The sequence below is a fragment of the Dendropsophus ebraccatus genome, chromosome 2 (assembly GCF_027789765.1).
Source record: "Dendropsophus ebraccatus isolate aDenEbr1 chromosome 2, aDenEbr1.pat, whole genome shotgun sequence".
In the NCBI taxonomy this organism is placed as follows: domain Eukaryota; kingdom Metazoa; phylum Chordata; class Amphibia; order Anura; family Hylidae; genus Dendropsophus; species Dendropsophus ebraccatus.
The window spans coordinates 189,037,155-189,063,827 of NC_091455.1; the positions used below are offsets into that span (position 1 = coordinate 189,037,155).

Below are 26,673 nucleotides of genomic sequence, written 5' to 3' on the forward strand. Positions count from 1 at the left end.
CAGAAGACTCTATAAAATTCGGTGGCATGGAGTAGGATTGCTTGTGTCCAGGGCAAAACAAGTTTCTTGCCCCCTAATCTCACCTGGAAAATGTAAAGTGGGCATTGGAACATAAAGGGACACATTTTTGAAGACTGAGAAAAAATAAATAAATTGGCAGCACTCCAATGCCTCTGTTCACACTGTAAGTTGCACACCGCATGTGGCTAAAGAACAGACAATAAACAAAAAGTGCAACAGCAACCTACAGGTGCAAGTGTTTACCGTACATACTCCCCCTGGCGTACACACAATAAAAACCTGTACCTGTACAGGTTTTATAATCTGTAGAGCAGGTTTTTATCGTGTGTATGCCAGGGGGGAGTGTGTACGGTAAGCAATTGCACTTGGAGGTTGCTGTTGCACTTTTTGTTTTACATTTATGAAGACTGGCATACTCAAAAGCCTGTCTTAGATAAAGCTCTGTCCACTTTTTCCCGGCCTAATATAGTAAGTAGTGCATGTCATTTAGGTAAATCCGGTGAGACATGTACCTGCTGCATTGCGAAATTTCTAGATTTCTGCCACGATTTACAGTACACTTGCACCCATTAGGCGAATGGGGGTTATGGATGGCATACCCCATGGAGAAGACCAGAATCTGCGTCTTTTCCATGGCTTACACCCCCGGCACACACTTCATAATTGTCCACCAAAGTGCCCATCAGCACCCAGTACTATACAGGAGCAGGGAGTTCAGCTATAGATAGGAGTCTCAGCTTTTGTACAAAACTCTGCAGCACTGTCCACATCCACCATCCATATACAGGCCCGGGCAGCCAACCCGGTGGGCCGCTACTGTAGATCCAACAGTGGGGTGCTCCTGTTAATGTGGCATAACTGTTAACACTGTGCCACATAGGGGTCATGGTTACTAGAAGTGGCCATCCATATTGGATGGCCAAAGATATCTTTAGTCTGACTACCATAGTCGATGAACGATCATTTTGGTTAAAATCCGCCACTTCATACTCTTAAAGAGCCCTGGGTTACACACAGGGTCCTGACTACTGCCAGAAATGGAGATCTTCCCTTATTTCTTAGCTATGGCAGCATGATATATAGAAGAGCCGAATACATGATTGCACTAGTCACAGCTTTATTCGCTGGCTTATTATACTAGATTATTTTTATATTCCATAGTCAAAATATGGAGCCGTATTTCTATAGGCAAATAAAATGTGATACAGCAGGGGGGAATGTCACTTGTTTTTCTCCCAATAAAGACTTTTTAATAGAACCATGATTATTAAGGGCCAGAGCTGGGAACAGAAGCGGGCATGGAGATCCAGGAGAAATTATACATAATGCTGCTGTATATCAGCCATACATTGACTGGTCTTTAATGCACTCAGTATGAGAGCTCATAAAAAGGCTGCTTACTCTCCGATGAATAATCCATAATTTACCTCAACAATCATCTTCACCGTAGGCAGCGTTGTTGCAATGTTCTGTGGGTGTGGAGGTCGCACTGTTATTGGCACACAACCGGCATACAGACAGCCGTAAAATGCTGCAATCAGATCTATTCCTGCAAGGCAGAATCGGGGAAACGTCATTATGGGATATATGTCCGTCCGCTGACAACATCAATCACATGAATCAATTACAATTCTCGTTCACTCTAAAGGGAAAAAAATATCTCTTAAAGGGATATTCCCATCTCAACTAATACAGTTAATCTTATCAAAATTAATATTTTTGCAAATACAACCATTTTGCAAACTTGTCTCTGATATGCTGCTCTTTCCCTCCCATTGTTGCTGTATACTATAGCTGTATACGCAAAAGCATTTCTCTACACCCTGGAAGCACAGTTGCATATATGAAAGGTACTATATGTCTCCTTGTCCTAAGGCATGGGCCCTCCAGCTGTTCCGATACTACATTTCCCATCATGCCTGGACAGCCAAATCCAAAGCTTTAGCTGTCCGGGCATGATGGGAATTGTGATTTTGCAACAGCTGGAGGGCCATAGTTTGGAGACCCATGTCCTAAGGGATATTTAACAGTGTCAGCAGTTTGGAACATGAATTACAGCTAACAGATTCCCTTTAACACTCACTCCTGTCTCTACAATGTGTCAACATTTGTTTTTTGTTTTTTTGTCCCATTTCAAAAATGTGCTAAAAAAACATCTTAAAAGCAACAACGAAAAAAAAAAAAAAACAGGTGATAAACCAAAAATTGACATGTATAAATATGGTCCATATTCCATTTTAGTCTATATCCAACCAGGGATTTCCTGCACAATTATAGCTGATATTTGGGGGTCCCAGGGATGGAAAACCTTGTGACCTAACATCAAGACCCTACTAACAAAAAAGTGATAGTCCAAGAGAGGACAACCCCTGCAATAACATTACTATAGTAAAGTCACAGTTAATTATATATACTTATACTTACCTGGAGGATACACCAGAGCCACATGGTCTCCATCTTGTAAGTGCCCCCTTTCCATCAACATCACAGCTATTTTCTCGGCCCGTTTATGTAACTGGCTGCACGTTAGAGAGTTCGCTATCGTTCCCTGCAGATGAAAATACACCGACATTATTCAACTAAAACAACAGACTGAACAGGTATAAAAAAGAAGGGCAAAAGCAATATCAGATAGCAGTCATCCGAATGCTCTTTTAGCCCCAGCTACCTCTCCTGATCCCCATACACATGCACGCTCGGTTTAGACTGACCTGCATACACTCTAAGTGGGGGAACTCCTCTGACAATGGCTTATCTCTGTCTGTGAACAAGATGGTAGCCATTATACACTTTCAATGACTTTAATCTAATATGTACTGTATGGCCAGCTTAAAGGAGTATTCCACTCAAACATATCTTTTTATATGTTGCTGCCCATGGTGAGACTAACAAGTCATTCCATACTTTTCTATACTCTTTCTCCCACTACTGAGGAATAAAAAAGAAACAGGCATCTTGAAATCCAATGACCCAATCCTCTCCCCATTCATGTACCACTGAGGGAGAGTCGGGAGGCCCCCATACATAACAGGTCAGCCAGTTCCTTCATAAAAGGTAGGTTCAGCCAATGATAATCAGTGTTTCACAACCCCATGGTCTTGTCATGTTCATCCTATGGGCTGAATACATTTTCAGTACAGTCTAAGGACTGCAATACTATACACTATACTGCCTGAGTGTATGAACCATCACCATTGTCAGGGACAGTGTGATAACATTACCATATGTCACCATACTATATCTGTTGCACCTTCATACGTGACCCCCCAATATTTTTGCTTCCGTTTCACGCAGCACAATAACGGCCCACTGAATAGTCCACTAAAAGAAGCGTGGCTAGAGACCTTACCCTTGAGTTTAATAACGTATAAAGCACATGATCAGGAGTTGTTTGCGCCCTCCATTGTAGAACTTCAGACAAGAATAAGAACTAGAAAAAAAAATAAAAAAATCCTGTTACATAGGGCACAAAATAAACATATATAGCACTACAATGTCTGGCCTCTTTATTGCTATCAAGGCAATGGTACACTAACGCAGCAAGATTCAGGAAATCTGGCATCATTATCAATTCTGGTTCTCTAGTGGATTTATGTGCATTTATACACAAAGAGCTGTCAATCACTGACTAGGACCGCCCACTTGACTACATAGCCCCTAACTGCAGAGATTTACATGAATAAATGACAAGTTATCCCAACTATATATCAATCTGCTCAGCTCCTGCTGCTCTATAACATGCTGCCTGCAGACTGGACTGTGTTTTTAAGGGTAGTTTAGCAAAAAAAATTCTTTCAAATCAACTAGTGTCAGAAAGTGCTAGAGATTTGTATTTTTTTTCTATTAAAAAAATCTCAAGTCTTCTCTACTTATCAGCTGCTGTATGTCCTGCAGGAAGTGGTGTAGAGTCTGTAGAGCACGAGAGGTATTCTTTGTGCATTTGCTTCTGCTGTGGACAGTTCCTGTCATGGACAGAGGTGGCAGCAGAGAGCATTATGTCAGACTGGAAAGAATACACAACTTCCTGCAGGACATACAGCAGCTGATAAGTACTGAAAGACCTGAGATTTTATTAATTGAAGTAAATTACAAATCTCTGGCACTTTCTGACACCGGTAAGCACAATCTCAGCATTCACACAATATTCTAGTCCCCTCTGTAAAGATACAGAATGACCTGACAATAGGAATATAATGCTCTACACTTGAGAACTATCAGACCTAGATTATTTTGCACACCTAACACTTAGGACACCTTGGCCCCTAGGGAAGCAGTCACACGTTTCGGTAAAATTCACAGGTTTTGCAGCAATTTCCAAAAACCCATGGCAATATATGATTATCATGGCAATAAGTCCATAATGTGTGACTGGACCCTATAACATACTGTGATGATTTTAGTCTAATTAAGTATTGTCCATTTGTAGATTCACATGGGGCAGGGGGAATCCTGGCTATACACAGATTTATGGTCATAAATATTATGTATATAAAACAAATGTAAACAGTATATCCACAATGAAGGCGAAAAAGAGGATAAAAAGCAGAAAAAAGGTGTTCATGTGTCCATGTTAAACTTAGGCCTCTGCTCAGGGTGGCGGCACTACATGACATGCAGAGATAAGGTTTCCTGTTCACCGATGGAAGCCTGCCTGGAAATGGCCATTGTTTCTTCCCTTTGGGCCTTACATGAGGCACCCCAGAATACTGGGATCTGCTAATGCAATACAGCCATGGATCCTCAGGTGACTCCAGGTTCACGGTATGTCTGGGAGCCTCATTTACAACTATACAACATATGTTATCATGGAGAAGGGCAGAAAGAAAGCCATTTGTTGCATCCTTAAAGGGGTTGTTCAAAATTGGAAAAAACACAGCTGCCTTTTTCCAGAAACAGCACCACTCTTGTCCTCAGTTTGTGTGCGGTATTGCACTTCAGTTCCACTGAAGTGAATGGAGTTGTAATACCACACGCATATTGACGACAGGTAAGGCGCTGTTTTTATAAGAGAGTAGATATGTTTTCCTTATAGTGGAAAACCCCTTTAAGGGTTCACACTCATAAGCCATGTAAGATGCATCTTTGGACAAAACTGGGCAGTCAGCAGTGGGAGAGGTGGCGCCGGAGAAGGACTGATCAGCTGCCGCTATACACGTCCGTCACGACTCCTGCAGAGTTCGTGCTGCATATACCGCTGCTGACTGCCCACTTTGGTCATATAATAGTTTACATGGGAGCCGTGTAATGCTTCATTTTCCATCTTGTGGTGCTGTAAGGAGGTTGGACACAAGGGGGGAGATTTATCAAACATGGTGTAAAGTGAAACTGGCTCAGTTGCCCCTAGCAACCAATCAGATTCCACCTTTCATTCCTCACAGACTGTTTGGAAAATGAAAGGTGGAATCTGATTGGTTGCTAGGGGCAACTGAGCCAGTTTAATTTTACACCATCATAGTTGCCGATTCTGAGGAGACAGCCCCGGCAAAACCATGTCCCGGGTATGTCGTGGGAAGCCCCGCTCCCTCCCAGCGCGAGTAATGTCACTCATGCAGAGCAGGGAGAGGAGTCCCTGGGGGACTAGAGGAACCATACTGGTGAGGTAAGTATAGCTTTTTTTGTTTTAAATACAGATGAAGGGACAAGAGGATGCTGAAGGGGGTACTGGTATGATGATGGAGGGGCAGGAGGATAAGAGGGGTAGTACTATGATGATGGAAGGGCAGGAGGATAAAGGGGGTAGTAGTATGATGATAGAGGGGGAAGGAGGATTAGAGGGGTAGTACTATGATGACGGAAGAGCAGGAGGACGAAGAGGGTAGTAGTATGATGATGAAGGGGGAAGGAGGATTACAGGGGTAGTACTATGATGACAGAAGGGCAGGAGGATGAAGGGGGTAGTAGTATGATGATGGAGGGGCAGGAGGATGATGAAGGGGTAGTCATATGATGGAGGGGCAGGAGGAAGAAGGGGGAGTAGTATGGTGATGGAGGAGCTGCTGAGTGGGATGAGTAATATACTGGGGACCTGAAACTAGGGTATGTAATGCTCCTTTTGTGTTGTTCTGACTGTAAATTCTAACTGGAAAATTTTGAACCCACACCCATGATAGGTCACAACCCACCGAGACCACACCCACAATAAGCCACACCCCCTTTAAAGCTAACGTGTCCCTGGAAAACATTTTCAATTGTTGCCAACTATGCACCATGATTGATACATCTCCCCAAAGCGGCCGAATTTCCTTTCTACTGTAGCAGTGATCCCCAACCTGCGGCTCACTAGATCTTCCAAACTACAATTCCCAGCATGATCTATGGGAGTTGTACCACAGGTTAGGGAAGGGTGCCTTCTAGAATACAGCAGATCACACTGGCGGCCATAGTTGGGATAATTATTGTTTGTTTCTAGCATACTATAGCTATAACCACACGATCCTCTGATTCAGTGTCAGCCTGGAGGCCATAATGTATACTGACACCAAGTATCACAGTTACAGCTGCATTACTGCCGGGGTAAATAGCAGACGCAGAAGCCTATTCAGATTATTACTAGGAGAGATTTATTTGCTCGAATTCTCGAGGGAGCTTTGTTATTGCCAAAACCACTTGATCCTTCCTGCCGGGATGTCTTCGTATAATGTCATATTTTTCCTGGTTTATTCATTTTCGGATGATGTGGAAGACTAAATATAATGCTGCTACAACTGCTACAAACCTATGTGTTACATTGCGTAGAAAATATATACTGTATATACTGTAAATTATAGGTAGAAAGACTATGACATACATGAGCAATAACTATAAGTGGGACTAGCGGGAAGAGAGAGAAGTTTTTCCTTTATATTTCTCATTCCTTTTGAATCAATTTCTGGCATTGCCATAAAGGGGTACTCCTGCAAAAATCTTTTTCTTTGAAATCAACTGGTGTCAGAAAGTTTTATAGATTTGTTTGATTTAGAAATCTACTAAAATCTTCTATTTAATACTTATCAGCTGCTGTATGACCTACAGGAAGTGGTGTTTTCTTTTCAGTCTGACACAGTGCTCTCTGCTGCCACCTCTGTCCAAGACAGGAACTGTCTAAAGCAATAAAGGTTTTCTATGGGGATTTGCTATTACTCTGGATTACTCTTATATTGGGCCCCGCCCCCTTTCCCCCAGGAGGATTCACTAAGAGGTGCATGCCTCTTAGTGAATCCGGCTGGCCGGGCGCCCGAACCTGCGCTCAGCGTACTAAATCTACACCTGCTTCCAGCAGGTGTAGATTTGGATCATGATTTACGCCTGTGAGTAGGCGTAAATCATGATAAATGAGGCGTGGGAGGAGGCCATGCCTCCTCCCCGCCGTGTCATGCCCCCCCAAGCTGCCCCAGCCCGCCCATCGGGCAAGCAGGGCATATGGCAGGCGTACGCCAGGGAGAAAGGGCAAATCTGCACCTTCTCCCTGGCGTACGTTTCATAACTGTCCCCCTAAGTATAACTACTATACATGCCCTCCATTTATGATTCACTCAAAAATGGCATAAAAATTCTGAATGTGAACATAGCCTAAAGCGTGCTTAAACTTTTGTGCAATTGGGAATGAGAATGTATATATATATATATATATATATATATATATATATTTGTCCATCAGTCATTGTTACCCTCCCTGATGACATCAGAGTATGGTGACAGCACATGGTGGAGTCCTACCCTCTGATAATCTAAGCTAACAAGGAGTGAGTGCGTCCTGACATTCAGGCCAATATGAGAAATTAATTTTCGTTGGAATCTGTATCCAGCTATTGTTATTTATTTCACATGGATCAATGTTAACGCATTTATAAAATGATAGGCCGTCTATAAACCATAGGTCAGAAACAACAAGCGCATTCTTTCCAAGTCTAAATTATAATGTCACTCTGAATTACTCGGGAAAGGGAAAACATGATTTTTTTTTTTTTTTTTTTAACAACGTACCAAGCAAAAAGCAGAGTAGAAATAGACTTCATCATTTCATAAAGATGATAGAACCTTAACCTATTCACCATATCTATACAATTACAGGGCTTTTCCTAGTTGACAGCTCTCCCCCGATTAGCTGTACTGACACCCATACACAGTAAATAGGGCAGGAAGCCCCGTGCAGTCTACTGTGAAGTGGTGGCGGAGAATACTGCACGTCAGCTTCTATTAAACTGAACGGTTCCCCAAACATCTGATCAATGGGATGCTGGATATCGGTACCCTGCCGATCAGACATGGCCAGTCCAATAGATAAACCTGGAAAACCCCTTTAGGATAGGCTCACACTATGTAAAAATTACGTCAGTCTTTCATAACAACGGCCATCACTGCGCACATAACGTCTGTTAGTTTTTAAATAAGGGTCTTTATCTGTACAATGACGGTCGTTATTATGAAAAATGGACATAATTTTTACATAGTGTAAACCTAGCCTTAAAGCGAATGTGCCATCAGATATATTGCTTTTTTTTTTTTACATTACATGATCAGCTCCGGTGTGGTGGTCTGGTCTTTTTTCAAAACCCCGGCCATTTCCAGCGCTCGGCCTGACTCTATGAACTGGGGGCGGGCCCAGACCCACCCCCACCCCCCAGTGTGACAATATTTCCTGCCCTCTTCGCCGGAAGTGCGCCATCGGCAATGCAAACACCAGGACGGGCTGGCATCCAGGAGAGGGGCATGCACTTCCGGCGCCCTCAGTGATGTAGAGCTGGAGATGGGACGGCTCAGGTGATGGACGGGCATAGCGTCTGAGCGCCAAATAGGTAAAACAGCGGACAGTGCCCCTACTGCCTCACCACTCTTTGAGAAAGATTTGGCGAAACGCGTTGGAGGGTGAGGTGGAGGGGTGTGTGTGCTACATGCGGGTGTTCATGTGCTGTTTGTTAGTGGTTCATTGGCCATGTGGTGTAGGCATTATAGCCCCTGATTGGCATTTTCAAGGACCAAATGTGTATGGATTTACTTATTTATTTATAGCACTTTGTTATTTATTTTGTATACCAGCTTAGTCCTGCCTGGTACATGCACTGATATTTATGTAATCTTGATGTTATGATACCCCTCCACCTTGTTTTTAAATGTCTATTGTGTATGTGTTGATTTTATCGGATACTCTGGGAATCATGGATGAAATAAAGTTTGTGCATAATTAATTTAATTGATTTTGTTTAGTATCATTGTAAACAAGGGGTTAATTCTGGTTGATCACAGTGGAGGAGATATCGTCACACTAGAGGGTACTGGGCCTGCCCCAGAGCAAAGAGCCAGTGCGCACAAGAACAGAGTCGGTGCACAAGAACAGAACACCGGCAAGCATGGGAACCATGCGGCGTTCTGAAAAAAGGGATGCCCACGTTGACGGCGATCAGGTAATGTAAAAAATGCGATGTACTTGATTTTAGCCCTTCCACACTATGCCTAAAGTGACCCATTCCAGTTCTGCTAAAATACCGGTAAGTATTTACAGGTAAGTCTGTAGAATCAGTAGGTAGATATGACGCTTACCTTCCTGGCCTGATCATTGTCTTCTAGCTGTCCCAGATCCCTTCCACTGGCTTGTGCGATCCTCTTACCAGAGACCAGGTTCCCCACCATCACAGAGGCAGGGCCAATTTCTACACAGAAAAATAAAAGACCATGAAAATTACCTTAAAAGTAGTGAAAGTTTACAGAAACTTTGGTTCCAAATGTCCCGTGTGGCTCAGCTATTATTTATGGCTTTATTTTATTCACTATAAACACCATAGATGCACATACCCCACAACAGATACATTAAATAATACATGTTACAAACAATTCCAAGCTAAGAAAGCGAAACTAATCGGCTTCCCCTGGTAATAGAAATGTCATGTCTGTGACCGGCCTGAAGCGAATGTCTACCTTATAACACTATTCCAACATTTGTTGCATTCCTAAATATATCCTTACACGGGGCTGTCTGCCGTGTTTCTGATACCGATCTCTACGAACCTTTTACGCTGTTTTGGAGAACATCGACAGAATACTTCGAGATAACTTTTTCTGGACTGAAAAACAGAGGGGGAGATTTATCACACATGGTGTAAAGTGAAACTGGCCCAGTTGCCCCTAGCAACCAATCAGATTCCACCTTTCATTCCTCACAGACTCTTTGGAAAATGAAAGGCGGAATCTGATTGGTTGCTAGGGGCAACTGAGCCAGTTTTACTTTACACCATGTTTGATAAATCTCACCCATAGTCCATTGTTTCCTGTCCATGCGCCATTCGCTCCATTTTAGGGAGTGGAACCAGAGCTGGACTGTAGCCAGCAGTACTCACACAGGCACTTCTTTACCCTTACTTCTCTAGCCAATCACAGTACAGTAGTATATCACTTACTATTTTCTTCTCTCACACGGAGTGAAGTTGCTTGAAACAGTGACCACTTAAACTATAGAACATCCTAAAGGAGAAAGGATAGAATTCTTGAGTTACCTGGCTGTTTCTGTCTTGGTTTCGGAAGGTTGGTTACACACGTGTGAGGACACATGAGCACATTGCACGGATGGAGTGACCCCTCGAGGAACAGTTGCTTGGTCTCTGACAGGTGAATACCACCTAAAGGGGTTTTGGGGAGTGTGTTTGCTGGTACTAGAGCTAGACAGTAGACTCCAACTTGATGTATACTATCGATTGCCTACAAGAAACACAAGAAGCCATTACTACACATCTTCATACCAAGGCTGGTCATATCCAAGTGTATGGCAACATGTTGAGTTATGCAGGTACGGGATTAAGTAGTAAAACCATAATGTATGTAGAATGTGTCTAGTGATCTCCATTATGGACACCATTTCAGTTCCCACAAGAGGGTGATAGCTAGCCTGAAAGACAAATATGCTATGCTATACAGTGATCCATCTTAGGGCTGTGTTAGATGAATAGAAGGCGGCGCGATATGAGCAACAAATCAATGATGTAAAAATTGATTGACTCTTGTTTAAGTTGCCCTTCGAATAGGCCGATAATGGTGAAAGGCCAACCAAATGGGCGGCCACTTACTTTCATTACTGTAGGCAGCAGTGCTCCCACTTACACAGTGACGAACAATGATTTGTGAGCCCATGTTTCTCATTTATCAGCTGAGTCTATTACATGGAGTTATTGTAGGCCAATTTTTCAGGCCTCCAATAAAACACGAGAAGAACTAGTGAGGCGTTTTTTTCCCACGCATTTGCATTTTTTCTGGTGTTTTTGACTTTGTGTGTAAATGATCTTTTTTATGGTTTAGGTGTTTTTATGTGCTGAACTTTTTTTTTTCCTCTACCATCACATGATCTAGTTGCTGGGCCACAAAAGGTGACAAAAACACCAGGAAGAAAAAAAAAACGCCATATGCACAAAACAATCCCATTGAAGTCTATGGTAGAAAGCAGCTGTGTTTTGGAAAAACTGCCACAGAGCTTCAAATACACCAGATAGCACAAAAAAACACCAACCTAAAAAAAAAAAATGCTATGTGTGTAAGGCAGATCATAAACTTCCATTGACCTCAGCTAACATCTGGCTGCTGGCGTTTTTGTAAAAAAAAAATATATATGGCGTTTCTATTGCTGTTTTTCCAAGATTTTAAGGCAGTGTGAAGCCAGCCTCAAAGCTATCTAAAACCGTGTGATGCAACGGTTCATTTCATTTTCATTTATATAAGTCATATACAATTTTTTTTATTACTTGCCTATAACAAAATATAACCATATGTCACCACAAGGAGGATAATTTATTTCACCTGTAGAACTCTGCTCATCCACTGAAAGCTGTCCTCCTCTGTGGAATCCGGCCGCTGCTCAGCAACAATAACTATCCTCTCATCATGCAGGACATTCACTGAAAAGACGGCTATCCTGCACAAAGACAACACACACCGCCATTATATAAGTCACTGGGGGGGGGGGGGGGGGGGGGAGAAGAGCTACGGTAATCTACAAAACAATATACAGGTACAAAATAGAAGGGAAAAAGGGAATTAACAATTTTAATATTCTCTGAACTCTATGTCATGCAGGCTCGTGGGCTAACATTGCAAAGGTTTAGTAACAAGTATCTTTATACAACAACATTTTAATGAGCAGTTTTTTGCCATTTTGGAAAATGTATTGTAAGGGTGCTAACACACACGACCGATGCGCAGCAGATACGCAGCAGATTTGATGGTGCAGATGTGTATGTACAGTATGTGCGCATTGTGTATATATGTTATAATGTATGTATATTTGTATTGTGTATATGTGTTATAATGTATGTGTGTGTATTGTGTATATATGCTATAATGTATGTGTGTAATGTAGGTGTGTGTATTGTGTATTGGAAGGTATAAATGTAAGGGTGAATATGTATTTTATGTTAATGTATGTGTGGGTATGTACTGTACGTGTGCATTGTGTACACATATGTTCTAATGTATGTATGTATTGTGTATAATCTATTATATTACATGTGTTGTAATGTATTTGTGTGTAGGTATGGGTGTGTGTATGTATATAAGTATTGTGTATATTATTATTCTACTGTATGTATGAGTATAAAAGTGTGCTTTGTGTATACATGTAATGTATGTGTGTATGTATTGTGCATATATCTGTTATAATGTATTTGTGTGTATCTATGGATGTGTGTACTGTGTATTTTTAGTATAATGTATACATGAGTATGTATGTGTGCATTGTGTGAATATGTGTTGTAATGTATGAGTGTATGTATTGTGAATATATATATATATATATTGAAAAGTATTTGTGTATTGTGTATGTATGTGATATAATGTAAGGGTGTATGTATATGTGTGTGTTGTGTATATTTTTATTGTTATGTGTGGGGATGTATGAGTGCATTATGTATACATGTGTTCTAGTGTATGTATTGTGTATATACTGTATGTGTTGTAAAATATATGTGTTGTGTGTGTATGTGTAGTAATGTATAGATGTATGTGGGTGTATGTGTGTATTGTGTATATGTTTGATGTAATGTGTATATGGGTATGTTTGTGTGTGTGCATTGTGTATACATGTGTATGTATATGTGTATTATGTGATATATTATGTTTATTTGCAGCATAGCACTACTATGAATGTCTGTGGTATAGCAGTGTTGTGTAAGCATTCGGTTTGTAGTATGCCCATTACATTTAACAGCATGTGTCCTTCTTTATACTGAATATTGCCCTTAGCGCCATCTCTGCTTAAACTTTCCTCCCCTTCCTAACTCCCTGATATCTGCGGTGGGGGGATATTACGGGCTTTGCTGACATGTTCTGGGCAGGAGAACGCTAAGAACAAATATTCAGTACACAGAAAAACAAATCTACGTTTCATTGACTTAATATCAATATAATATTTCATAACCACAATGAAGGAAACGAGGACATGTGAGGATTTCAGACATGGTCTGACCACGTGTCCTGGACATGACAGACTGGCCGGGATGAGTTTTCTCTGGTAATTATCAGCTGGATAAAGCCCGCAGCCGTGTGAGCTGTCAACAGCGCTCAGGAAATCGTATCATTTCTCCACCCAAAAAAGCAGCAATTCACTTTATGTCATGTCTGTGTCAAGTAAATAAACTGTACACTATGTCATTAACTCTGCCGCCAGACCCCGATATACTCAGCACTGATTGTTTATCCAGAAATAAACATGGACGAGGCTAGCTGGAAATCCAGTGCACTGACTAGTAATTGGAATTATTATATAACCTTGGAGAGAAGCCAAAGTGTGCGCGTCCTGCAGCTATCTGCTGAGCCCTAACATCACTGGATGGAGGGACGGACAGGCAGATCGCTGTAGCACAGCAGAGTTTGTTGTCAACTCATTCTGATATCATAACCATTGGTTTTATAGAGAACTGCATGTGAATATACATCATCATGATGCACATGGCCTTAAGGGTTTCTATATTTTCAGCAAATAAAGCTTATTCATTGTACAGTAAAGGGGTATTCAGGGTTGTACATTTCAGCCTTATGAAAAACATTAAAAAAGCATACTCACCTTCCTCACTCCCTATGTCATCACTATTCCCCTGGAGCTGGTCTCGATGCATGGCACTTCCTGTTTTTTAGGTCAGCACATGGTATAGCCCACTTAGCCAATCGACGGCCGTAGCAGTGTCCCATCTCAGCTGCTGATTGGCTGAGGGGCAGAACTACAGGCCAACCTCAAACACAGGAAGCACTGCATTATGGGATTGACTTCAGGAGAACAGCAGCAGTAGAGGGAGTAAGAAAGGTGAGTACCGTATATAAGCCGAAAGGGCATATAAGACGACACCCACTTTTTCAGATAAAATATAGAGAGTTTGGGATACACTCGCCGTATAAGACCACCCTCTCCCAGAGCACAACAAATAAAAATTAATACAAAACATCAGACAGCAGGGAGATCTGAGAGGCAGAAAAGGGGGCACAGTAATACCGGTAATATACAAGGGCGGCCTGACTGGTGAAAGATCTGTGTTTTTCTGGGCACAGCATCGCTCTGCCGTATCTCTTTTATCCATACCCTCGACACCTGCAGCTTGTTCTGCCCTTCATACGGTCACCGCATATGGCGGGGATCTGGCCGTTTTTTAGCTCCCCCCACCGTATGTGGCAACTACAGATTTTCCAGTATGGTTCCAAAGCTTTTCAGCACCCGCCCTATAAAACGACACCCGGCGCATAAGACGACCCCTGACTTTTGAGAAAATTTTCCTGTTTGAAAAAGTAGTCTTATATGCAGGAAGATACTATATATGTTTGTTGTTTTACTTCTATCCAAACATGTTCTTGGATAGAATTTAAAACTCAGAAAAAAACTCTATTCCTTGTATATTAAACTCTGAAAAACTGAAAACCAATCCTGGTCACCTGGTGTGATCATCACATGACCAGAGCTTCAGCTTCAGAAAGCAGACGACGATTCCATTTAAAGATTACGACAGAGATTTTGGAGATCACAAAGAGTCGTTTTTTTAGTACATTTCACACATCCATCTATTTAAAAGTGAGATGTCAGTAATAATAGGATGTGTGGAGGAGGTGGCACATTGTAGGTCCTCTGCTTGGGAGGCTGAATGGTCACTTCCTCCACAGAAGGCCTCAGTCTACAGCAGCTGGTCCGCCTCTATCTGTATTTTTAGAGGGGTTTAGTTCACACTTTCCAGTTGTACTTGGCAATCATCTCTAGGTTCACAGGCAGCCATGTAACACTGAGCTTCACACATGGAAATGCCAAATATAATAAAGAGATTTACAGCCCTTAAAGTAAAGCTAAAAGTAAAAGCAGGAAACTTTATTGTATTGAAACTGGAAAACTACAGTATATGGATGTACTAGTGCATCCTGGAACTGATCTCCTTCTAAGTATATGCTACATGTATGAATACCATAACAATGCTACTATATGGCTATGTTCACATCACGTTTTTTATTTCTGTTTTTCATTTTTTTAAATGACGTTCAGCATTTTGAGTTCCAAAATGACGTTAGTCATTTTGCGTTTTGGGCGCCCGTCATTACAATGACAGCTGTTGCTTATTCTAGTTCGTGCCCTTTTAGGGTGTGGTTCTTTCTTAAGGGTACAAACACACACAGCGTATACGCAGCAGACTTGATGCTGTGTTCAGTTATTTAGATCTAATCTGCTGCGTACCTGCTGCGTATTTGCTGCGTATCGCAGCAATAAATACGCAGCGTATATGCCGTGTGTGTTTGTACCCTAAAGGTCCATTGAATTTAAAAGGGATAGTATACCTTTTTTTCTATTAAATCAACTAGTGCCAGAAAGTGCCAGAGATTTGTAATTTACTTCTAATGAAAAAATCTTAAGTCTTCCAGTACTTATCAGCTGCTGTATGTCCTGCAGGAACTGGTATTCTTTCTAGTCTGGAGAGCAGGAGATGTTTTCTGTTGGGATTAGCTACTGCTCTGGACAGTTCCTGACATGGACAGAGATGGCAGCAGAAAGCACTGTGTCAGACTGGAAAGAATACATCACTTCCTACAGGACATACAGTTGCTGTTAAGTACTGGAAGACTTGAGATTTTTTAACAGAAGTAAATTACAAATCTCTAGCACTTGCTGGGACCTGTTGACTTGAAAGAAACTACCCCTTTAATGGTAAAGACAGTGAACGGACACTGTGATGGGAAAAATACGTGTAAACAACTAAAAATAATGTCTGTTGTTTGCAAAAATGTCCGGGAATAATTGACATGAACATTAATTTGACATCTGCGCAAACAGCATCCATTATTTAATACATTGGCCATCGTTCCATTGACTTCAATGCATTCCATTGATGTCAATTAAAACAGACGTTATTTCGAAAAGAAAAAGCAGATGCCTTTTTCTCCTTTTTTTTTACTCAGTGTGAATATAGCCTGACATTGTATACAACAAATTGCTCCACTAGAAGAATAGAATATAAAATATATCCTTTAGGAAAAGGATTATGTGGTAACAAATGTTTGACACAAAAGATCCACTTTGTTGCACTTGGCATTCCCATCCAGGGTGGCTCCATATTTCACAGCATTTAGAGATATGCCTTACAGCAAGCCTCATGGACATAGAAGACAATGGGAGCAGATCCTATTCCTATATTTGTATGGGAGAGGTTTTTAGACATTCTCTAGGGCCTGTGTAGAGGTCATCCCATTGTCGGGTGGCTGGATCTTATGTTATCTATATACTGGTGTCACCTCTTACATTAATCCTGTCTATGATGATAAGGAGGACACTGCTGGAAACTGCTCGTTATAGAACAAGAAGTTTCAGCTTATTATTAGACCTAGTGGTCAAACTGAGAACTGCAAGATTTTAGGACTCCTAAAAAATATTACATCTTTGTAAAGGTTCAGCTAGTACATATAAATCATAACATTTCCTCAGGAACTGACCATGCCTGGGTAGTCCATCTTTTAGGTAGACAATAATTACTGAGGAATCTCATTTATTTTTTTTTATCAAATAATACTTGTTATTCTCCCCTAAAAGCTTAAAACTGACAATGAACCACGTGGACTGTACAACTAAACCTGTAAAAGAGCAACATTAATTAAATAAAACTACGCGCTTCCACGCCATACTGGTATCTTCCTCAGGTTCCATATACACTACACAATCGTTCTGTTATATAGAGATAACCGGTTAAAGGAGAAGTTCAGCGTTTTCTAAAAGCCATCAGGGAGGAAATTGATTTCAAGTAACAACTTACCTCTCCCTGTGCTCAAGATGAGCGGCTGGAGCGGCCATGGGACCCCTGCTGGAAGTCATTTTCCCCCAAAGTGGTGATGACATCACGACTCGGAGGAAAACACCTGTCCCGGAGGATGGACTGGCCGCTCAGCCAATCAGTGACTGGATTTGCGTCCCGCCCTAGTCACTGACTGGCTAAGCGGCCAGTCCATCAGCCAAGTAATGACGTAGAGATCTCGGAGCCGGCAGGGGTCCTGCGGCCACTCCCGCCACTCACCGTGGGCACTGGGAGAGGTAAGTTGTTACTTGAAATCAATTTCTATGTGTTTTTGTGTCTTGTTCATCTCCCATAAAAGTAAATCTATGTTAGCAAAATTCCATATTACACTGAAGTCCATGAGGCCCTTTGTTGTTCTAAAAAATAAAACCGATGTATATTACCTTTTGATCATTTTGACCTTCCTCTAAGCGAATAAAGTCTCTGCAAATGGCTCCTAGCTTTACTTTCTACTAGAAAGGTGTTTGAGGTGTCTCCGCAATACCATAAACTTAACCGGATGAAGAATAAATCTACGCGGCGGCAGCGACAACTATAATCATTACCGTCGGAGACGTTTCTGAGACTATTTGAGCTTTTATTTGGACACGTTTAGAAAATTCATTATCACATTATTGTAAAATCCCAGCGAATTGGCTCTCGGTATACACCCTGTTAGGCCATTGATGTCCTCTGAGGCTATAACCATAATGCTTTGATGTACATTCTAAAAAAGACTGTAAGACAAGAAAGATGGTGACATGGTTTGCATAAAATTGCATTTTTCTCTAAGGTATTGTGAACGGCTTGTAAATGGCTTAACTATCAAAGGGAATTACACCGGCAGCAAAGACTGGAATACAAATGATTGTAAGGTGAGAAATGAGAACACAAAAAAAAAAAACATTTGTGAAAGGGAATTTTTCATGAATTCTTATCTACCCGCCCAAATAGGAACAAGATAAACCTGTATAGAGAACGCTGACTGCAGATATATTGGAGCATTTAGGCTATGTTCACACTACGTAAAACTACGGCCGTAGTCTGAACCGCAAAACTACGGCCGTAGTTTTGAGGTTTATGCCTTGGCTGCAACATATACGAACTACGGTCGTACAATGCACACTACGTATGAGACAACGGCCGTAGTTTTCACGGCTCCGTGAAAAATGAACATGTCATTTATTTCTGGCCGGAAATGTTCCAACTACGGCCGTGGATTTCAATGCGGCCGCACACTGAATATTTATTTCTGTAAAATTAAACTTGATTTTGAAATAAAAAATTTTCTGTGTGGTTTATTGGGCTGGGCGCAGTATTCCAAATAAATGACTTGTTTCATCCCGCTCAGAGACAAGCTAGGAAGCCACCATAGCCAAGGATTGCAACTATGGAGATCAAATCGAGAACAGAAATCAGTAGACACGTGTAGGTGGTTCCATTTGTCTATAGTAAGAAGTACAAGAGGTTTCAAGAGAATGATTTGTACCATGTAGACGGGTTTTACCAAAGAACAGATATTTGACCGTAGGGAATGCATATTCCCTGTGGATTGCTGAGTGAATTGAGATGCAATGGGGAAGTTTCCGGAAATCTGAATCTCTAAGGTTTCCCTTCTCTATTTTCCAAGATCCTTATGACATAGTTTGATAACACATGTATTGGCTTCCCTGGAGTATACGTAAGCTGCTAAGTACATCCTAGAGTGGAGCGGCTCATCCAAACGCTAAAGGCTCACCCATGTATACTGTAGGAAGTGCTTTCTGGTAGCCTTGCTGCAAACCGCCCTACTCTCAGGTCCTAGGCAACAGTTCAAATGATCCTCCTGAGAATCTGTATAGGAAATAATCACTGTACATGCACAGATGGCAAGCCTTGTCTTTAACAGGATCCCCAGACAGTCACTACCCACAACCTTGGTGTACATGTAATCTACAAGAGAGGGCTACCGGAAACCACTTGTGGATCCCCGATAGGTTGAATAAACAGGTGAGAGTTTATGAGCGGGATAGGAGAATCTTTTTCAGTTGTATTTAAGAGTTTGAAACTACTACAAACCTTCCTCTGTAGACAAACTTCATTGGTTCCACTGCTAGCGCTGTTGCTACTATGTCATCTGCGTTGTGTCTCCGTCCACTCACAACCATCAGGCCATCCATTTTCCCTACGACAAAGACCAGCCCAGCTGGTCCAATAAATCCAAGAAGGCCTGTCCTTATGAACGGATATTCACTTATTGGTGCTCCTGAGCTTGTCATTGGGAAAACCTATTAAAAAAAAACAACACAAAATAAGATACTAAGCACAATCTTATAGTAAAATGTATATTTTCCATGTTTTCTGTGGTGTATTTCTGTATTTCAGCTAATCCTTACCTGGAGATATAGAGATAGCATACAGCTCATCCCCACAGGGATTATACAAAGTCATATATTAGGAGGTAGACAAATAGGTTTGTCCAATTCACAAATGGCAATTAATTTGTACGGTATTAGGCTATGTTCACACTACGTATATGTCCGGCCGCATATTTTCGGTCCGCGAACTTACGCCCGTAAGCTACGTACGCTTCCCGACCGGCATACTTAGCGAACTGACAGCGGTCTTTTACTTGGATATCTTCGGCTAGCCCCGGACACCCCACAGAACCTTTTGGACCTTTTGAACCTTTTTTACGCCGCCGCATACGATCCGGGCGTAAGTTCGTACGTAGTGTGAACTGTGCAGCCGTAGATCGTATACTTTCCATTGTACGCAAACTACGTAAATCTCCGGCCGCTTATTCACGGAGCGCGCTACGACCGGAAACTTACGTAGTGTGAACATAGCCTTAAGAAAGGGGCGCCCCTTGAGAAAGCGATCTTACGCGAAACGTGCGTCGGGGTTACAGACGCCAGACTCCACTATGGGTAAGGGATATTTATACTTTCCATCTTAGATAGACATCCTCAGGTTATGCAAGTCTGCGTTTAGCAGCCCTGAGGCCATGTGGATACACTGCATGTGCTGATATTTATGCCCTGTAGACGCTTGCCCATACTTGACTGTGTGATTACTTGACCGTAATACTGTGGTTTCTGTTTGTCTTTGCTGGATCCTTTTTACACTATTACATGTCATGAGATTTTTAATCGTGTCAATAAAATTATGTAATTTTTAAAACGCATTACATTGAAAATGCAGTTCAGTCTGCAGGCAGCATGTTAGAGAGGAGGGGTAACTGAGCAGATCGAAATATGATTTGTGGGGACAGTTCTTCGATAATTTGCTTTTTATCCATGGAAACCTCTGCTCATTCAGGACTAAGAAGTCATGTGGGTGGTGCTATCTGTATGTATATGTGTGACTGTAGATAAATCAGTCAATCAACAAGAAGGACCACCCACTTGACTACAGTGCTCATTCTGGACTAAGTAGTCATGTAGGTGGGTGTGAATGTAGAAAAATCAGTCAATCAATGAGTAGGACCACCCACTCGACTACACTACATTCTGGGCTAAGTAGTCCTGTGGGAGGTGCTATCTGTATTTATATGTGTGAATGTAGAGAAATCAGTCAAACAACATGAAGGACCACCCACTTGACTACAGTGCTCATTCTGGACTAAGTAGTCATGTGGGTGGTGCTTTCTGTGGAGTATATGTGTGAATGTAGAAAAATCAGTCAATGAGTAGGACCACCCACTCTACTTTGACAACTCTTTGTGCATGCTGACAAAGTTGTCAACCTCTGAGTAGGACCACCCACCTGACTACTTAGTTTACATGGGTAAATAGGTTGTCCTGAATCATTTCTCACAAATTTATATATATATATATATATATATATATATATATATATATATATATATATATATATATATTCAATATATATTCAGCTTCTCCTGTTCTATAACATGCTGCCTACAGATTGGACTCTATGCGACAGGTTCCCTTTAAGTCTCATTCACATCACAATCCCATCATGCCCACACAGCCAACACAGTCTACTATTGACATACGAGCACAGTCATTGGGCATACTGCATATACACCACGGCATATGTCAGAATATCTTTTTGCTGTTGTTCCAACATATACCAGCGATATATTCCAAAAAAAAGGGCAGATATCAAGCCAGGCAAATAGATCAGTAGCTTTCACATTGTCCCCACTAAACATAAAGGGGGAGGACGTGATATAAACACCCCCTTATCTATACAAACTGCTTGCATGCTGCTATTTATAATGGCTGCACTCAGGATCTCTGGATAACCATGCCTTCAGGACACATTGGTTCTGTTCTTTATTGTCTTTACTTGTGTTCACAGCATTAGAATTCATATTAGGTTGCAATACTTAGCAGAAAAAGCATTAAAATTGAAATACCGCAAAGAGTTTGCAAATCCTCACAGGTTTTGTCTTCCAAGTGCACCGCAAGAACACTCTATTCAATTATTAACATTCACTACAGACAAACGCCTTTAATGGTGAGTGCTCAGCATGCTGACAGCGGTCTTCTGCTCAACAGACATGATACGACCTTCATTGTTTAACTTATTGTGAGCAGCACAACATTATTTCCAGGAGCACAAACTACAGATGCGCAGAGGGAAGAAGACTGGAATCTGCAGGTTTTTCATATTATCCAAATGTTAATGTGCCAAGAAAATGATATGCATGAAAATCCTGAAGCCAAAGCAAGTCAGCTGTATGTAAATTAGGCCTAAAGTAGAATGCTCAAAGAAGGGGTTAAATAATTATTGTAATCATGCGGTCAGTAGATACGAGGAAAGGAATTCAGTACTTGTTCTGCTCTGTAGATTGTGATTTTGAGCCCTTCCTATAGGATATCTATAATCGGATGCAAGGAGAATGAATTCGGCACTCATGGCTCTTATAGGCAAATCTTTATTCCATGATATGGATATTGGCAGGGAGAGGATGGACAAGGGTACAGGACATGTCTGTTTCGGGGGCGCTCATGCCCTTCTTCCAGCCCATCTTCCGCCCTCCTGGCCGGAAGAAGGGCGTGAACTCCTGAAACGGCAGTTGCGGAAGGAGACACGTCCTGCACTCTTGTCCATCCACTCCCTACCAATATCCTTGGCATGGAATAAAGATTTTCCAAATCAAATGTGACAAAAGTTCCAATATTATAGATGAACTGCCAGGGAATATTCTCTTTAGTTACCAATAAAGTGTACCTATCACTTTATAATATTTTTTTATAAAATATCCTACAAAAAATGCCTTTCACCACTGACTGCTCAGAAACTCTGCACTCACTGAAAAACATCAACTATTAAGACGTAAAAGTCAACAGAAGTTAGAATTTCACTGATGGGTCACATTACACAGAGACAGAACCTTCTGATTTTGGAGGGACTGGACAACAGTCTAATGTGTATGGGGGCCTCCCTACTCTACCTGACACATGATGTTAGGAGAGAGAAGTATGCGACATATTGAATTTTAAATGGCCCCTCCTATTGTTCTAAGTTACATAAGCTGTGATCAGAAGATATCTTCTCACCTAGATTCTGGATTGTATAAAATGCTGTAGTTGCTTCTCTGTACATGCATACTTCACTCTGTATTACCTCTGCCCCTAGTTGATGGCAAAATGGAGCTTGAAGGTGTTTCTGATTTATTATTACCTGTCCTCTATCCACAGGGAAACGCTTTGTTTTGAATGGAGCAGTCGGTCAGCACGTGACCCACCGCTCCACAGATTCTCTATGGAGCCACGGAGAGAGTCAAGTACTCTGCTTAGCTCTCTCTGGCCGCGTCACAGAAAATGAATGGCGTGGCAGACCCCCCACAATCAGGGAGCCCCCTCAATCTCATACTTGGGGATAGGGGACAAGTAATAATACATAATTGGGAAAAACCCCTTTAAAGGTTATGCACTTCTATGAAAAATAATTGTATTATTCTGTTGTATTTAATATGTTGTTCTCTAAAGGTCTTTATTAAACATTGTGCCTCATTTCTCTTCTACAGAATTTCTATTGCAGATTGTCCTGTATGTGCACTCCTTACTCTCTCCTGTCTCTGTGAGCTGTCCTTCAAGGTTTCTTTACCCTCTGCCTACAATTGGAGCTAGTGTTTAACCCCTACCCACTGCTATCTCTAACAAAATTTATGTGATTTCTCTTATCTGACTGGCAGCTAAATTGTGGGACATTTTATAATGACACCTACTTAGAAAGTTGCTTGAAATAGTGCATTCAAGAATCAAATTAACAATAAAAAAACTGTACAAAGGTGTCCATAACCTTTACCGTCTTTGCTGCATTCAATTACAGTAGATAATGCATTACATGCATGTTCTTCTATCAGACTGGAAACTCAAGATAAACACCAGTGAGTTATAACAGTCATCACCAGTAAGTCCTGGGCCAAGACACGTAATCACCTGTAGTCTAAGTTGTAAATTACATTTTAACGCAGGATGTGAAATCAAGGGGGGGGGGGAGAAATAAAGGCTTAAATCTTAAGATCACAGGAAATGCGAAGAACAAGTCTTTCCAAAAGAAGCTGATATTGAATAGAATAAAGTTCTGCCACCAACCTCAAAGGTGTTCTTGGTCATCCCGGACAGACCATAGTAGGATGTGCCCGTAGCGAGTGCACACACACACAGCTCTCCTATCTCATCTGTCCGACATAGCTGTGGGATCCCATCAGGTTTCACCGAGCACATAATAGCTGAAATAGATACACAGGGTTACCACAAAACTATTGTTCTATGTTAATAATGGATATTAAGCAATGTATATATATATATATATATATATATATATATATAAATTACAGAAGACCTAAAAAGGGGTACTCCAGAGAGGTGAAAAACCTGGGGTCAGAAAGTTATACAGATTTGTAATTTACTTCTATTTAAAAAAAAATTAAAAATCTCAAGCCTTCCAGCTGCTGCGTGTCCTGCAGGAAGTGGTGTATTCTTTTCAGTCTTACACAGTGCTCTGCTGCCACCTCTCGAACAGTGTCAAATTCCCATAGAAATCCTCTACTGTTCTGGACAGTTCCTGACATGGATAGAGGTGGCAGCAGGCAGCACTGTATCAGACTGAAAGGAATACACCTCTCCATGCAGAGCATACAGCAGCTGATAAGTATTGGAAGACAAAAGATTTTTAAAATAAAAGTAATTTACAAATCTGTATAACTTTTATAATGGAAGTTAATGGAAAAGACAGATGCATACAAATGCATCCGTTTTGTTTTGTTTTTGTTTTGGGGGGGGGGGGGGGGGGCAAAAAAGGATGGGAAAAAAAAATAACTGCAAAAATATAGTGTGAACCTAGCCTTAGCAGGGTACCTAAATCCTACAATATGCTGCATCATTTTCATTGGTAATAAACATATCATTCAAAAAAAATTATTTTAAAGGGTGATTCAGCGTTAGAAACACATGGACACTTTCTCCCAGAGACAGCACAACTCCGGTCTCCAGTTTGGGTGCAGGTTTTGCAACTCGGTTCCATTGAAATAGATGGAGCTTTATTGCAAACCACACCTGACCCGCAGACAAGAGTGGTGCTGTCTCTGGAGGAAAGTGGACATGTTTTTCTATTGCTGGATAACCCCTTTAATGTAATATACTCTAAAATACATTACATGACTGGGATCACAGAAGGGAACAGTAGAAGGGACAGTACCAGAGGTCCGACCCCAACCTATCCATATGGCATCAATGTCATTTATTTGTTAAAATGCTGTTTAAGGCAGTGGCATAGCTACCGCAGTCGCAGCAGTCGCCGCTGTGACCGGGCCGCTACCAAGAGGGGCCCGCGACACCCCCCCTTGCCACTGCCCCCCTCCCATTCTCTCTTGTGACCGCAAGCAGGGTTTTGCTTGCGGTCACAAGGGGGAGGATGGGACGGGCCCCCGGCTGCCGCGCGTCTCCCGTCTGCCTTTCTGTCCTGTCCCTGGCCGCACACGGACCATAGAGCTCTGTGCACGCTGGGGATGGTACTTCCGGCGCAGTGACCTCTGTGCCGGAAGTACCATCCCCGGCGTACACAAAGCTCTATGGTGCGTGTGCGGCCGGGGATGGGACAGCCAGGGAGTCGGGAGCCGCGTGGCAGACGACAGACAAACCGAGGAGGAGAGAGACACGGCGGGGGAGCGAGTTGTCAGGTGAGTTGTGTGGGGGCAATCTACAATGGGGGCCATCTACAAAGGGGGATTACAATGGGGGCCATCTACAAAGGGGGATTACAATGGGGGGCCATCTACAAAGGGGGATTACAATGGGGGCCATCTACAAAGGGGGATTACAATGGGGGCCATCTATAAGGGGGATTATAATGGGGGCCATCTATAAGAGGGATTATAAAGGCGGATTACAATGGGGGCAATCTATAAGGGGGATTACAATGGGGGGGCATCTATAAGGGGGATTACAATTGGGGCCATTTTAAGGGGGTTACATGGGGGCCATTTATATGGGGGCCATTATAAGGGGGAAACATTGGGGGACTACATGGGGAGTGTATGCAATTGGGCATGTACTATAGTGGACCACAGAGGGAGGCATATACTATAAGGGGGTCACATAGAGTCAGCCTACCCACTAAATGAGGGTGTAAAGGGGCCAATACAGATGTGCAGTGTGTAGAGAGATGAGGATGGTGACAAAGTGAGGAGCCTAACATGTCTGTCTGACAGATTCTGGGGATTTGTGACTCAGAGAAGTTCTCATAACGGCCCAGGACAGAAGATGAAAAGGGAAGAACTCCGATCAGAGAAGACGTCCCATGTGAGTCACCTGATGTAACTGAGCTGTAATGTATATGGTGTACAGGACCTGTGTAGAGCTAGGGCTACCTCTATATGATTGTATGGGTGATAGTGATCTGTGTACAGTGGATGTTATTCAGTAGCAGCAGTGGTGTTAGTCAGTATGTGTTGGTGTTAGTCAGCAGCAGCGGTGGTATTATTCAGTAGCAGCGGTGATGTTAGTCAGTATGTGGTGGTGTTGGTCAGTAGCAGCGGTGGTGTTAGTCAATATGTGGTGACATTAGTCAGTATGTGGTGGTATTAATCAGTAGCAGCGGTGGTGTTAGTCAGTATGTGGTGGTGTTATTTGTTACTTGTTATCTGGTACTGTGTTATATTGGATTTAGTATTCAGGATCTGGTTAGTAACAATATATATATATATATAGCATCGCTTGGTTGCGGAAGGGGGGGGGGGGCCCAAGTTGACCTCTTGCACCAGGGCCCAAGAGACATTAGCTATGCCCCTGCTCACAGGCCCAGATTTATCAAAGGGGGTAAAATATCCACTGCTGTAGACTGCCCACAAAAACCAATCACAGCTCAGCTTTCAGGTCTGGTAAAATGAAAGCTAAGCTGTGATTGGCTGCTGTGGGCAGTTTACACTAGTGTATATTTTACCCCCTTT

The 26,673-nt window shown here is 42.0% G+C and overlaps 1 protein-coding gene across 5 annotated transcripts in view; it reads right to left on the reverse strand.

Annotated features, from left to right (window-relative positions):
* The window catches only part of DIP2C (disco interacting protein 2 homolog C), a 344,281-nt gene that overhangs the window by 59,642 nt on the left and 257,966 nt on the right, over positions 1-26,673 (reverse strand). For all 5 annotated transcript variants that reach the window (XM_069958918.1, XM_069958921.1, XM_069958917.1 and 2 more), the window contains 8 exons: positions 23,819-23,955; positions 19,323-19,531; positions 11,779-11,893; positions 10,488-10,689; positions 9,538-9,647; positions 3,371-3,451; positions 2,446-2,569; positions 1,449-1,570 (listed from right to left, as the gene is read on the reverse strand). In XM_069958918.1, the coding sequence (XP_069815019.1) occupies positions 1,449-1,570; positions 2,446-2,569; positions 3,371-3,451; positions 9,538-9,647; positions 10,488-10,689; positions 11,779-11,893; positions 19,323-19,531; positions 23,819-23,955 (1,100 nt within the window). The remainder of the gene's footprint in view (positions 1-1,448; positions 1,571-2,445; positions 2,570-3,370; positions 3,452-9,537; positions 9,648-10,487; positions 10,690-11,778; positions 11,894-19,322; positions 19,532-23,818; positions 23,956-26,673) is intronic.